Below are 16245 nucleotides of genomic sequence, written 5' to 3'. Positions count from 1 at the left end.
GGTTGCCCTTACTGGTGCCCAAATCCATTATTTTAAAGGCCAGATGTCACTACCATGGAAATGGCTGTGCCTGCTGAATTGTTATGTTGCAGGATACCCCTGTGTGATGGAATGAGGCTTTCAGAGTATTTACACACACACATATTAAGGAAAGTAATACAAAAAAGAATACCGCAATTTAGGTTTCCAGAAATACATTCACTTGTGAGTATGGCTCTTTATTGGTTCTAGGAAGACAGCTATGATCATAAACTTAGGCATAAACCAGTGAGCAGTTCATGGTACAATTAAAATTCAAGATAAATGGATTAATAATCCCCTGCCCAAGGATCTAAGTAAGAAGAAGCTGCATTCAATCAAAGTCTTCTGTTGACATTATAAATTACTAAAGCGGAATCACGATTTAACATCTGCTTAGTATGCAAACTCATTACCATGTTCCCTGATGGAAGCTACACACATATACAAGACGCAGAAACTATTACACTTTATACAGAAAGACAGAATGCCTTCAAGAACTGGCGCCTTGTGCTTTGTATGCTGCATAAGACTGTCTCACAAGCCACACCAGAGTACCTTTGCAAGTCTGTCCCATGTACTTTTAAATGCTTTGTAATTTGGAGTTAAAGATCTCCAACAGTGACAATCACACAAATTCTAGGACATGTGGCCATTGTATTGCTGGTCTGATGGTAAATCAGGGTAATAATTCTAGCCCAAAACAAATCTCTCACCTGGAGTTACAGCCTGGACTCTACAGACCACCACAGCAGGGAATATGACACTGAAAGCAAGTTATGAGGCTGCACCACCAAGCCTATGCTTTCAGCACCATGAATCTACAATAGACACAAATGGTAGGTTATAGATTATACAGATTAGCCTTATGAGTAATATGCTCATTAGTTTAGAATTTAGTGAAATTTATTAGGTTTAAGTGAAATTAAGAGCTCACAGAAGGGCTAGACAGAGACCAAAGTCAGGCATGCAACGAAATTCTGCCATGCATTTCCACTAAAGGCTGGAGATCGAGCTTCCACTACACCACTCAGTCTCAGGCTCCAAATCAAAGCCTTTTCATTGCACTAATTCCTGTGGCAGTTTTTGATTGAAGCCGCTATTGAAATTGAGGCCACGAAACCCTTCCTATTGGGGAATAAATCTAAATTTAGACTCTTATCTTCAAATGAACATATGAAGCTGATCTACCTCACTGCATTACTAATGTTCTTTACAAATATATCATGTCTTGAAGGCATTTTGTTTCTCTCAGTGTCTGTTTGGCAAAGAGCTGGATTCAATGCTAATTTAGATGAAGTATTTTTAAGGTGTCATTCCTAATCAGCTCTGCAGAAGCAGCTAACTGTTCTGGTGTGTGCAGTCAGCGAGAACTGTGACTAAGACATTACCTCCTCAACTAATTATATGGAAGGAAACTGAATGCAAGGGAAAATGAAAAGTAGAGAAATATTCTGGAATCAAAATACAAGCTCATGCAGGGAAACAAAATGAGCAATATTTATTAGGAGCAGGAGCTGAGTGTCTATTTTCTAGTGCTTGTGGTGGGTTGACTTCAACCAGCAGCCAAAAACCCATCCAGCCTCTTGCTCATCCCCCTGTTCTGAAGAATAGGGACAAAATAGAAGGAAGGTAAAAAGACTCATGGCTCAAGTTTAACAGGGAAAGGAAAAGCAAAAAGAGAAATCAATTCACTACTTCCCATCGGCAGGCAGATGTCTAGTCACTGCCTGGGAACTAGAGTCTCAGCACTCATAACCATTGCTTGCGGAGACAAATACCCTTCCACTCCTTTCCCTGGCCTTTTATTGCTGAGCACGATATCATATGGTATGGAACATCTCTTTGGTCAGCTGCTCCAGTCATGTCCCTTCCCTATCTCTTGCCCACCCCCTGCCTACTCCCTGGAGGAGGGAGCAGAACAAGCTTTGCCACTATGCAAGCACTATTCAGCAACAGCCAAAACACTGGTGTACTACCAACACTGGTTTAGCCAAAAATGCAAATCAGAGCATCATATAAGCCGCTCTAAGGAAAGTTAACTCCATCCCAGCCAGACCCATACAGTGCTCTGTAATAAAGTAATTCTTAAAGTTTAAAGCCAAAGTATGCTTGAATGCCAAGGATATTATAAACAACATGCTGCCATTTTAAGCAATTGCATGAGACCTTTATCTTCATAGTTTGACTCGCTTCATACTTCACATCATTCAGATTTGCTAACGATCTCTGTGTTTCTACTCTTTGTGGAAAATGGGCTCCAAACTTCTGTGTACACCGAGAAGTCCCCAGGCACATCCCAACACACCAGCTGTTCTGACACTGGCCCAACTGTCTCTGCTGGGACACACCAGCATGTCTCACCTGGTTGAGATTTTAATTTCCTTCACTCGGTTCTATGTACCATTAATTTCTGTACCATGTGAACACAGGTCATCCATACAGGAAACCTATAAGCCATAGCCACAGGAGCTGTGAAGTCCATTGTTGGTACCTCATGTCCCATTAATAATTACCTCCTAACAGAGTTGGGCATCTAAGAACTGTTGCAGATTAAGCCTTGGTCTGTGGAATGACGTCATTAGGATCCACACATGCCATCATGTTTCACCTGAAGTAAAAATGACTGTCATCCAGCCTGATGTCTCTCCCAGAAACCACAGAAGTGCACGCATTTAGAAACTGTTCTCAGCCTGGAGAAGAGAAAGCTGCGTGCAGACCTCAGAACAGCCTTCTAGTATCTGAAGGGTGCTTTCAAGGATGCCAGAGAAGCACTCTCCACTAGGGACTGCAGCGATAGGACACGGCGGAATGGCTTTAACCTGACAGAGGGGAGACTGAGATGAGATATCAGGAAGAAGTTCTTCCCTGTGAGGGTGCTGAGGCCCTGGCACAGGGTGCCCAGAGAAGCTGCGGCTGCACCATCCCTGGCAGTGTTCAAGGCCAGCTTGGACAGGGCTTGGAGAACCTGGCCTAGTGGAAGGTGTCCCTGCCCGTGGCAGGGGGTTGGAACTGGATGAGCTTTAAGGTCCCTTTCAATGCAAACCATTCTGGGATTCTATAAAATTAAGCACAGAGAAACAACTATGTACTGCATACAATTCTCAGAAAGACACAAGGGAAGGCTAAAATGTACATGATATATTACTTAATGCACTTTGAGGCTCCAGGACAGACACCATTAGTCACAGAGTCATAGAATCATAGAATAGTTAGGGTTGGAAAGGACCTCAAGATCATCAAGTTCCAACCCCCCTGCCATGGGCAGGGACACCTCACACTAAACCATCCCACGCAAGGCTCTGTCCAACCTGGCCTTGAACACTGCCAGGGATGGAGCACTCACAACCCCCCTGGGCAACCAATTACAGTGCCTCACCACCCTAACAGGAAAGAATTTCCTCCTTATATCCAATCTAAACTTCCCCTGTTTAAGTTTTAACCCGTTATCCCTTGTCGTATCACTACAGTCCCTGATGAAGAGTCCCTCCCCAGCTTCCCTGTAGGCCCCCTTCAGATACTGGAAGGCTGCTATTAGGTCCCCACACAGCCTTCTCTTCTCCACGCTGAACAGCCCCAACTTCCTCAGCCTGTCTTCATACGGGAGGTACTCCAGCCCCTGATCATCCTCATGGCCCTTCTCTGGACTTGTTCCAACAGTCCCATGTCAAAAGAGAAGAAAATCAAAGCATTTGCATTGAAGCACCAATCAAAGAAGGCTTCAATCTCTTTAAAGACTGCTAATTGTAATATTGAAAGATGCTATCAACAAAAAAATCATCATTGGTGAGCTCATATAACTGCACTTTCTTGTGGCAGCTTTATATCTATGCATGCCATGGATATATTTGATCCTGAAATTCTGTGGGAAGGAGATAGAATTTTGAACTCCATAGTCTGAAAATAAGGTCTAAACCCATCACTCATCTCAATGAGATTACTCTGGGTTTGCCGAAGATTCCCCACTGAATGTGCTTTTCTGTTATTTTACTAGCTCTGCTGGTACATACGGTATTATAAGAAAATGGGGAAAACCTAGAAGAGGTTAAAACCCTGCCCAAAATCCGTATCTGGGTTTGTGTGATAAAGCCTGCCACTGAGTACAAGCCACAAAGTCCAGAGAAAATGCATTTGCTTTTAAAATGTCTCATGGAGTTTTGTCACTTTTCCATCTAACATTCCTGGATACACAGCTGATGACACTTGCACACTGCTGACTTGCTGGCAATGAGATATACTGCTGGCCACTTACAGGAGTGTTTCCTGAAAATCAAGATAAACTTGATAGGATCAAAGAGTAGTCCATACCCAAACAGGAAAAGCTGAGAGATCTGAGGATATACTGCGCCAGGATGTCAGATGTCAGAAGCACAGAGCCACTACTGTCAGTGCAAGCTGCCTGTCTTGTCTCTCCTTTGCATTCCCCCCACTGTAAATCACTGTACTTCTCCCACATGGGGTGTTCAAAATGAGCCATCCCCTTAATCTTTGGACTCAAAGTGTTAATATCTCAAACTCTCCCCACATGCTTTGCAATCTCCTACTACCTTGGATAACTTGCCTGGTCTGGCAAATGACAGTGTGTAGAAAGAGTTGTTCCTGCAGAGCTCCTTTCAGTAGCTCAGGAATCACTGTTATTAGCCCACCTCTTCTTACATGTTCTCCTCTCATGCACAGCTGCTTCCTCTCCCAGAGATGCTAGGAATGCAAGCAAGAAACTCCAGTTCTACTCTGCTCCTCATGGACCTCCCAGCTGTTATTATACTAATAGTCTTTCCCACTGGGACATAGAATTTTTGGTGTGCTAATTCTGACTATAATCACATCATATTAGCCAAATTCTCTGTATTCAGTGTAACATGATATGGCACTTTTTACATTGAAGGATGAAAAAACCCTCTAGCTATAAACAAGATTCTCTACTTTTTTACATGATGCAGTGTGCTTCAGCAAGAGGCTGTTAGATTTTACTTCCCACATGTGATCAGAGAAGAAACAATTTGATCTTCTTGTATTCCAGCATGCCTCCAAAACATGGGAGAGCCCCATCAGATATCCATAGTTCAGAAATAAAAAGCAGCAGACAAGAAGCAATCAGATTTAAGATATTCAGAGGTTCTGCTGGCCCAAGACAGCAAGCCATAGCTCAAAAGGTACATTCATACTCTGACAAAGCAAAGGGAGATTCTGTTTCTAAGACCCTGAAATATCGGCATTCTGGTCATCAGATGCTGATGGATGAAGGGCTGGAGTAATGCTGTCAACACTGAAACCATGGTTCAAAGAACACAGGCAGTTGAAAACATAACATGCAGATGACTACCATCCTCTCCAGCTAGTGATCCTGGGTCACTGGTACAGAGAACACGCCACACAAAAAGGCACGCCCTCCCCCTCCCCGCCCCCCCCAGAAAAAAGGCCAGATAGATACAATAAATCTGAATGATAGCAGTGAAGGAATCAATAGAATTCATGTTTTGATAGCTTACAGATTACATACAAGTGAACTGATGCAAACCTACTCTTCCTGCAATTCAGAATTCAAGCTCATATCCTAGATCTTGAGAAATGTTGCCTTTTTCCCCCCCAGTAACTCAGTCACTTATAACACTCTCCAGAGTAACGTGAGAGTAAGAACCTAGAATGAAGAAAAATGCTATCGGGATATAAAAATATTAAAAATTGCTGTAGTCAGGTATTACAATTGCTTATCTGAGTCTGAAAGACAAAAAATAATCTTTTACTTACTTTACAGGCGTAAAATTTTAGCTTGATTTTACTGGAAATGTGCTGTATAGCTTAGAAAAATAGCCCAATATCATTTAGAAAATGAAGCTGTTATTGCACCGCATTCCCGTATCTTCCTTTCAAACAGGTCAATACTTCCTAGTTTTTATGTGATTGTCTCCTTGAGTGATTATCTCCTGACTCCTGCTGCTACCCCTTTTCCACCAAAAAGTTGTATTGGACTGTAGAATCTGTCTTTTGGAGATCAGTGTTTATTCATATGAAGTAGCACTTGACTCTAATGCTAATCCTACTGAAGCCAATTGGTTTACTTGAGTTATATGCTGGTTTTGCAGAACGAAGGGATTGCAAAAGCTTGCATCAAAGACAGACTACAGCATTACTTACAAGAACTCCCACTGCCACAGGCAAATCAACTGATTTGGAAATGCAAATATATTGAGTGAAAGTTCCAGGAGGGAAAGGAATGATCAAGTAGCATCAGAAAGCCTGGGGATGTGGGCAAAGGAGATGTACCACAGTGTGTTGCCTTCTATCAGCTGGACACCACACAACAGAATGCTCCATGCTCGCAAGAGCGCACACCACATGCCTGAGTTTCGGTTGTGCAGTCGAGATTGTTAAACTAGGATTAGACAGCAACATTCTGGCTCCACTGAAGTCAGTTGTGTCATCTAGGGATCTTAAGACAGAAAAACCCTGCCAGCATTCTTGATTACCTGATAACAAACACAAATAAGAGAAGCAAGCCATACTATAATCCTATATGGTATTTGAGATGCTAAATGAGAGAGGACAAAGCCTTAATATCAACCCTAGCTTGTGAGGGTTTAGTCCAGTATGTAGAGATTGAAGATTCCTCTGTCACTTTGACCTTACAAAGTAAGGTAAGGAGAAGTCACAGCGATGACTCATCACAAGATGGGACTCCCATCACAAGATGGGAGCGGTGCTTTGGGCTCCCATCAACATCCTGCAGCTTCTTCAGTTATCTTACTACATGTATTGAATGTCACTTGAACTACCCACAGTGGCTGTATCAGCTCACTCTGTTGTAAACCACATACACGTGCTGCCATGACACATCTCAGCAACTGTGCAAAGCACATATAAGCCTGCTCTGGTCAAATTAAAATCCCTAAGAAGAAACAGGTAATGTTCTGCTTTCCTGGATTTATCTGACATATTCAACTGGCTGAATGTTGTGGTATTCAGTGTTTAAAGAAGTACACAGATGGGAGGTAAGAACTGTCCCTTGACTTCCAAGTTTTCATTCTTTCCCATACTTTGCAATCCTCCCAGTTTATCTACCGTATCTGGAAGTAATTTGGGTTTTACCCATCACACAGATTTAACTTCTGCAGTATTTTGACATAACTCAGCTTTGGTCAGATGCCTTTGCCTCCTGCCCCTTTTTCTCCACCACCACCTTCTCTCAACACATCTTTCCATTTCTTCTAACACACTTTTGATCCTTTGTTTACTCCGGTTATAAACGGATGCTGTTATTCCTTGTCTCTGTAAAGCTACAGGGTCTGATTCTGCTCTCAGACTACATCTGTTAGTGTAGCTCCACGTGATGTAAAGGATTGTAACTTTACACAAATGCAGGAGGTGAATTACATCTCCAGTTTACAAATCCTCCAAGTCCAAACAGACTCAGTTATGACACAGGACATTTTCTTTCAGGAAGGTCTTGAAACCCTATTTATGAAAGCATGGAAATCCTATTTATGAAACAGGAGCCCATGAACAGCAGCCGCCACGCGGACTGCTACCCACTCCATGACGCATGTGCGATTTCGCGCTCAACGGCGGAGGCGGGGGTGCGTGACGGGCTGCGCGGGACCCGTTGCTGGTGCCGTTCCGGTTCCCGCTCGTCGGCCATGTCTGAGGCGTATTTCCCTGTGGGCCCCGGGCTGGGGCTGGAAGAGAGTTTTCTGTCGCTGGACGACATCCTGATGTCGCAGGAGAAGCTGCCGGGCCGCGCCGAGACCAGCCTACCGCGCCTGGGTTTCGCACTGGGCCAGGGGACGGGCACGGGGGACGCCATTACTGAGGTAACCGGCGGGACAAGGGCAGAACTACTACTCCCGACAGACCTCGCGCGGATGGGCCGGGGAGGACGGCGGAGGCGAGGCGCAGGGGGCGATGGGAGCTGTAGGCTGCAGGCCCGGGGGACTTGAGGGTTAAGGGCAGGCTGACGGCCTTTCGTAGAATGTGACGACTGGTTTCGGTTGGAACGGACCTTAAAGCTCATCCAGTTCCAGCTCCCTGCGGCAGGCAGGGACACCTTCCACCAGAGCGGGTTGCTCCAAGCCTCGTCCAGCCCGGCCTTAAACACTGCCAGCATTCACCACTGCTTTGGGCACCCTGTTCCAGTGCCTCACCACCCTCACAGTAAAGAACTTCTTCATATATAATCTGTCAATTACGAGGTTCTACAACACGAATCTAAAAAAAAAATTTGCATATATTTGCAGTAATAATTAAAGCCTATAAAGTGTTCCTGGGTTTTATGACTGTTACAGTAGACTGTTTGGAAAACAAAATAGGCCTTTTGTAATACTGAATCTTATTAATAAAGCTCACTGCTGTCTTTGGGGTTGGTTTTTGTGTTTTCATGGCGAGGACAACTTTTGATTTTTTTTCTCCTTCATGCAGGGATCAAAACTGGAAATCCCTCTGTGGCTTGCTAAAGGTCTTCATGACAGCAAGCGAAGAATAATTTCTGTGGAACTGCCAAAGATTTATAAGGAAGCCTGGAGGACAGTGTTGAGTGCTGATGCCAGTGTGGTTGATCTGCATAAAATGGGGCCATACTACTATAGATTTGGCTCCCAGCTCCTCAATTTTGACAATCCAGAGAACCCTGAGATAGCTCAGGCTATCCTGCAGGCAAGTATCTGAACTAGGTCTTGAAATGTGGTTGTACATTTTTCCATCTTCCTCTTGTTCACAGCTGTTCTGCAGTCTTCAGGAGGAATAGCCATTTGTTTTAATTCACCTGACTGCTGTACTGATGATGGTCTTCTAGATCAAGCTGTAGGAAGACCCTTTTGGCAACTGCACAGTCTGGTGGTAGAAGCTTCAACTGTGCACCCAGGAGTGTAATTTTAGTTTGGACTTTCCTCACTGTCAATGTGGCATTTCATAAAATCCTGTAAAACTAGAGGAGGCATAAGATTATCTAATTGTGCCCTGCAAGGCAGGATTAATTCACCCTCTACACTTTCTATTTTTCTACTCTGTTTTTAAAGTTCTGTAATGATGAGACTTGACACTGCTCTGGGGAATCCATTTCAGTGCTTCACAATCCTAATCATAGAAAGTTTCCTCTCATGTCTAAACTAAAGCTTCTTCACAGCAATACAAGCTCTTTTCTGTTTGCCTCATCCAAAGTAAATGCTGAGAATGGATTATTCTTTTTCTTCTTGCAGCAGTCCCAGCTTATTTGCCATCTGTGGGCTGTGCTTGCTAACCTCTGATTGTCCTTCCCATTGGTCTGCATTCACTGTGATGTGCAGTGCCCTGAGCAGCATATAGTGACCAGCTCAGGACTTGTGCTGATGGAAACAAAAAGATTACTGTGTGAATTTTGTAGACTGTGGTCCTCCTTGCTCATCGTGGTGCAGCACCCTTTTTTTATGATGAAGTGACATTGCTAGGTGTTTGGTTTGCAGCCCAGAGTAAGATGGTACAGACTGCATACACACAGAGATATTCCTTTTATTGCTTTCATACAGTTTCCCATTTCTGCCCTAATGTAAAACTTTCCTTAGACTCAGCTGAGTTGCCTCCTATTGTTTTCACACCATGTTTTTAATTTGTCAGAATCTTTATGAATTAAAGAGTTTTGCTATCTAACATGCTTGCTGTCATCCCATCTCCTTCTCCTACATTAGCAAACATATTGTTTGCTAGTTTAACAAGTGTAATTTCTATTCCTTTGACAATTAATATATCAAATAGTACTTAGTTCCAAATAGACCCCTGTCGAACTCCATCCAGTATGTTCTTCCCTCCTGATAGGAGGGAAGATAATTGTCTTTACTGACCACCCATAGTAACTGTGGGTGCCCCATGATAGGTACCAGTGTGCTGGTTTTCTTCCCTTTGTAAGGCTTGTCATCCTGTCAACGTAGGAAACTAGGCTGGGCTCTCAAAGTTGGTTCCTGGCAAATCCATGTTGACTGTTACTCCTCTGTTTTCTTGCAGAAGTTTATGCATACTTCATTTATTCCAGTACATTTCCAGAAATTGATACTGATGGATGTGTAATTTCTTGGCTCTTCCTTCCTCCCCCTCCATCTCCCCTATGTCTTTTGAAGGATAGATAACATCTTTGCCAGTTTCTAGACCTCTGTTCTCATTAAGCTTTTAAAGATAACCACTAACAGCTCTGAGATTTCTTCAGCCAGCTCTCTAAGTGGTCTGGGATGATTGCTATTGGCTTTTTTCTTTTTTTTTTCTCCTATTTCTTAGATGAAGGCCAATGTAGAGAGGCTTTAAAGCACTACTGCTGTCTTAGAGTTGTCCAGTGAAAGCTTTCTTTCTGCATTGGGGAAGGTGACCACACCTTTTCTTGTCTTTTCGCTTTCTGCTAATGGAGATCTTGGGGAAAAGAGCCACATTAGCACACATTACTGACAGAAAAGTCAAAGCACACCAAGGTATGCTTCCCCCGATTAAAAGCAAACAAGAGTGGAGTTGCTGACTTAAAAAATAAACAAAACGTAAAAAAAAAAAAAACCCTCTCCCAACTATTTAGGGACTACATATGTGAAGGGTAACTATTTGGTAGCAAAGCCAGTAAGAGAATTGTTAATTTAGAATGTATTTGTTATAGATATAGAATCGTACAGTTCTGATGATTAAAATCAGCTTCTGAAATAATAAAGCACAGTTCTCAAAGACTTTCAGCCTTTTTTTTTAATCCCCAAAGGCAAAGATAAGGCAGGAAATAAAAATCCTTAAATATGTCTTGTTGCTTAGCTTTTTGAAATTTATTAGTTGTAGATTTGATTTTATTTTATTTTTTTAATTTGATTTTTTTTGGTCACTATTTCATGGCTTAGTGTTTTTTCAGCATACTGGAAGTTCTACAGTGGCAGCTTGGCTGAACTTCCAGGCCCTTTCACAAGTTGCCATTTGTATTTCCTGCAGCAGCTGCTGTGGCATGAGATCTGTCCTACCTTCTCTAAAACAGTGATTGCTTGTGAAGTGAGATGGAATAGATTGTAATTGTGTTATATCTTGTGCTGTGCTCAAGCCTGTCATTAGGATGGAGCCTAAGTGATTGTGTGCTTGCTTCCCGTGCAGTAGATCAGGCAATGATCTCCCAGCTCAGTCAAGAAAAGTTTTGTCTTTGTATCCAATGTTAATAGGCAGACCTGTTTGCAGACCTTTGCCCAGCTGGGAGCTCACACCCAAAAGTAAGACTATTAGCGTGTGAGAAGCCTCTGTGTTACCTGTCAGTAATTCTGCTTATCTTCTTCAGACGTTTATTAGCCGATTTCGTCGTATCATGGACTCCTCTCAGAATGCTTACAATGAAGACACATCAGCACTAGTGGCTCGGCTGGATGAACTGGAGCGAGCCTTGTTTCAAACTGGCCAAAAAGAACTGAATGACTTCCAGAGCTGGGAAAAAGGACAGGCTTCTCAAATCACAGCCTCCAGTCTTGTCCAGAATTATGGAAAAAGAAAGTTCACAGAGGTGGATGGTTAAAAGCCTGAAGAATGTGCAGCTACAGTGAGGAACACCAAGAGATTTACAGTCTCTCTGTCACAGAAGATAAAGATGAATCAGCTTTGGGGAAGGACAGGCTCACTGTCCATTAGTGGGAATTCTTCTCTGTAACATCTTCAGATCAGACTAGTGCCATTTTTAAAGGCAGACAGCAAGGATATAAGAAAGAGATGGCATCACATCACTAGACAGCTTTACAACTTACTCACACCACTCCCGAGGTTTTGCATTTCAAGTGTGTGCTAGGTGGCTGAAAGCATACGAGAAGATTTTCTGGGAGGGTCATTAATATTTATTATTCTTTATCTCCCCAGCTGATACTTACAATGCTAGATCTATCTAGAAAAAAGTGTAATTCAATGTATTTAATCTTGCCCTTCCCATTCCAGCCTCCTGGGAGTAGCTAATGCCAGGTTCCCTGTTCTTTGGAGAGCCCCAGTGATGTGGGAAAATAATTATATAAACCACATGAAATTTTACTCTATTTCTTATGGACTGAGGTAGAATGGGTGCTCTTTGTGAGGCAGAAATGTTTTTCTTTGCTGACTTTTGTACATAGGATTAAGTGCCCTGGAGAAAAATGCCACCTCTAGCCCATGGAGCAAGTGAAGAGGCTATGCAGGTCTTGCATGCTGCCTCATCTTTTCTCTCCCTTGGTCACTGTGGTCTTGATGCTGCATGAGGTGGAGAATGTTCTTGTTTGATGCAACTGGCTTGCACAATGGATGTGCTGGGTGTTAAGCTCTTTGCTTGTTTTACAGGGGAGGCAACAGAAAACAACAAAGAGTTAGCCTAGACTGGGTCAGAAGCAGCAACTTTAATGGAAGCTCTCCCACATTACCAATCTCTGATCCATCTGTCTGCCCATGGAAAACTGTTCTAATTCCTAAATTTGGTGGGGAGAAGGGACAGAGCAAATTTCCTAATTTCCTTCCTTTTGATTCTTCTAAATGATCCTAACAACATGATCCTAGTAAATGTCATTCTTGCCTGTTGGCACCTTGCGGAACAGCACAGTGGTTGTTATCCTGTGTGGGTGCGCTTAAACCTACATTACCTGAAGTCCTGTTGCATTGGAGTCAGAAAGCACATGGTTATCTCTGTAGGACTTAGTTCCTGCAGTCACCAGGATGGTTGTCCTTTGGAAGTGGGTATGGGATGTGGGTGCTTCTAAGCATCTGTAGAAAGTGTACCTAAGTGGAGGAGGCAGACAGTAGTGACACAGTGTGCTTTCTTTTGTATGGGAATTACTGGGAGGTGACAGCAAGATCCAAATCTTGGGAGCTGTTGCTGGACCTGCAGATGCACTTGGATGTTGGAGACTTCAAACTGGAAACTTCCAAGTACGAAGGGTGCATGGCTATTGGCCAGAGGAGTGAACACTCTGCCTCTGGAGGTGGTGAGAGGAGACAGCGTGCTGGTGTCACTGGCACCTTGGTGCCTCTGCCTGGGCTGCCTAGGGCCAGCTGTCCTGCCAGGGAGGCTAATGGGAAGCTGTACCTGACAAAGTAGTTGAAGTATGTGCAGGATAAATGCTGCTGCACTTAAGAACTTAATGGCACGTAATAGCCTGTGCATTTTAATGAAGCTTTTGTCTATTGTCCATTTCTGGATTTTTATGATGAATAAATGTTATGTAAGGGGATGTTTATAATGTCAAATGTCTATTGTTAATTGCCCTGCAGCAGGAAAATCTGGTATAGATTGGAAAGTGCAGGTCTCTGCAAAGCCATGGCCATGATGGATAACACAGTCCTGCTTGTGTCATTTTTACTCTTACAAGTAACCTGCTCGGAGCTATGTTCGTGCAACCATGCAAGGGTAGAAGTAGTTCCTGTCTGCTTTGTCCTATGTGGATGACAGCTGTTTACTGAAGTCGTAAGAGACACTGACAAGCAATCAATAAGCTGTTGATTTTATAAATTGCATTTCTGTGAAACACAAGAGGGTGATTCCATGTTTCCTTGACTTTGGTGTGGAGTGGTGGTGGCAGGTGGAAATTGGCGGTCTCTGTATTCGTGCCCTGTAGCATAGACTTCATGTAGCACAGTAGAAGCTGTAAACAGTGCTTCAGCTGCAAGGGGGGCAAGTTTAAGTCCATCTGTGATTGGATCTTGTGTAGTGGTGGACTTGGCAATGCTGGAGCAAAGGTTGGACTTGATGATCTTAAAGGTCTTTTCCAACCTGGTTGATTATGTGATTCTGTAATTCTGTGATGAGAAGCATTTTTTAGTTGGTATATTTTAATGAGATGGTGTTTTTGAGATCTAGTGAATTTATAAGCATAATCACTAGATCATAAATTTCCTGCATTTGTAACAGCATTTTTCTTCTCTGTGCTGAGTGCAGACAGTTGCTTATTTGCCAACATTTTGTGCAGCTACTTTCAGAGTGAGGAGAAAAGAAATCCCTGGAGTAGTCCTCAATGTCACTGGGATTTTGTAAGTAGGCAGTGTCACTTCTAGTAACCATGAGTGCTTAGGACTGAACACCGGTAAAACCCTTAAAAATCTGATCCTGTAATTTTAAGTGACAGTATTTTGATTAGTCAATTTGATGTTCTGTGGATTTTTTATCTTTTTTTTTTTTTTCATTTGTTGCTGGCTGGAGTGCTTTTTTTCTCTTCAGAAATACAGCGAAGGAGAGACCTGTACTTTTTACAACACAAACTGCCCTTTATAATTGTACTGCAGCAAGCTATAGGCTAGAGGAGTTGGACCTTGTGTGGTTGCAGACTGGCACAATAAACCCCTATTACAGAGGTCTGAAAAGGATTTTAAAGTGTCATTTCTCCCCTTGTCACTTGGCTTTTAAACTGGAGGACTACTGATCATGAGAAAGCAGTCAATAGACACCTTTTACAGGGTTGCCACAATGGTTTTCATTGCCTTTTTTTTTTTACTGGATTGCAAAATTTGAGATGTTCAGTAGTTATGCATTCACAGAGAATATTTGTTTGGGTCTTAATGGCCTGTTTTTGAGAAGATGTATGAGCTGACCTGGCCCAGCTGTGCATTCACTGACACCCCTGAAGACTGGGTCAGACAAGCTTCCTGGTGATGAATTCCTGCTAGAATGGTTAGTGAAACCAAACCATTTTCCTCACCTAAGTGTTTCATTAACTCCTCATAAAACTCTAAGCTCCTCTTGCTTATCTCTTCAGTGTATTTTCTCTGAGCAGGTGAGGCAGCATAGAGGGTGGACCCCCAGTTATATACAAATAGTTCTGAAATGTAGCTTTCAAACGGCACTTTCTCACCTGTCTAAATCACCCTTTTACAAAACACCCATGTTTCTTCCTTGGTCTTCTTTGCTCTAAACGATGTCTTTGTCCTCTGGCACTGGTTTATTTTTGGTCAGTCAAATGAAGGGGTTCATTGCTTCTGCCAGCCTGGAAGCCGTTGTGTCATTGAAATCCAACAGCAACCAGGAAGAGCAGCAGCAAGAAATGTTCAGAGAACTGATAGACTGTAACACCACAGACAGAGAAACCTCAGGAGCACAAGCCTTTCTGATCTTGATCAGGGAATTTTCTACACATTTTTTGGTGACCAGCTATTAAAAGAGCTGCATTCAAAATTTTAATTGAGCCAGTAGCTTAACAGAGATGTGATGTAATGCAGTAGAGGCACAGCGTGAATGCTTTCTTCACACAGAGCTGCTTCTGTTCCCAAATGTGCTTTTTATAAAACACATTGTCTGGTAGCACAGCATATGGCTCATGATTCTGTAGCTTTATTTAAGAACTTGCTATTCATCTGGCTCTGCCTCTGTATGGCAGGAAGCAACTCAAAGCTGTTCCTTGCCTCTGTTTTCTTTAATGACAAACGAAGGTAATACTCCCTTATTAAGAGTGTGTTTTGTCCTCTGGATAAAGCCAGTATCTTTGTTACAGCAAATATGCCAGCCAGATTATCCCAGCACTGCTACATCTGCCAGAGCTCGTGTTAACTTGGTAAGTGTTTGTCAGAGCTAAAATACTCTCCTTTTGAGAAATCACTCTGGTTTCCTTCATCAGTCCCATTAAACCCTTACTGCTGAGCTTCCTCAGCCTGCCACTTACCCTGTAACTTAGAAGAGTAAGACCTGGTCTAGTGGAAGGTGTCCCTGCCCATGGCAGGGGATTGGAACTGAATGAGCTTTAAGGTCCTTCCAAGCCAAGCTAGTCTGGGATTCTGTGAAGTGCTTTCCCAGCTCTCTGTTCTCTCCTACCTGAACAGCCACTTGGCCCTGCAGAGTGTGGCTGAGTGTGCAGTGCCAGTTCCTATCCAGGCCCCATCCAAGCTAGTGTTGAACACTGCCAGGGATGGGGCAGCCACAGCTTCTCCCGGCAACCTGTGCCAGGGCCTCAGCACCCTCACAGGGAAAAAATTCCTCCTAAGATCTCATCTTATCTACCTTTATTCTGAAACTAAACCTGACATTGTGTCATAAGGACCCAGGGGATGTGCTGACACACATTAATGTCCCGTGCACATTGCTATGGAGAGAATGCTAGCGTAGTGTGGCTGGGCACGAGCTGAACATACATGTTACTAGTCCAATGGGTTTTTATCTAGTTTATAGTGTCCTCTGACCCTGTGTGCACAAATCTCTTCATCATGAAGGTACTCCTGCAGTGAATTGGGGTCAATGAAGCTGGAAGCTTCACTTTGTGCTCTGGTTGAACAATACAGTCATCTCAGCCTACATTAGATACACGATTAGGTCGGACTTTTATACCCTGC

At 43.1% G+C, this 16245-nt stretch overlaps 1 protein-coding gene across 1 annotated transcript; it reads left to right on the top strand.

Moving 5' to 3' along the window:
- The first annotated feature begins 7531 nt into the window (after positions 1-7531).
- GINS3 (GINS complex subunit 3) lies at positions 7532-13462 on the top strand. Its single transcript, XM_065663203.1, has 3 exons — positions 7532-7826; positions 8431-8664; positions 11267-13462. Exons 1-3 carry the CDS (start codon positions 7653-7655, stop codon positions 11495-11497), a joined length of 639 nt encoding a protein of 212 aa, XP_065519275.1. The 5' UTR covers positions 7532-7652; the 3' UTR covers positions 11498-13462.
- The last annotated feature ends 2783 nt before the right edge of the window (positions 13463-16245 follow it).

This window comes from Lathamus discolor, chromosome Z, assembly GCF_037157495.1.
Source record: "Lathamus discolor isolate bLatDis1 chromosome Z, bLatDis1.hap1, whole genome shotgun sequence".
Lineage (NCBI taxonomy): Eukaryota > Metazoa > Chordata > Aves > Psittaciformes > Psittacidae > Lathamus > Lathamus discolor.
The sequence above is the reverse complement of the archived record's forward strand: the minus strand, read 5'-3'. Positions and strand labels throughout refer to the sequence as shown.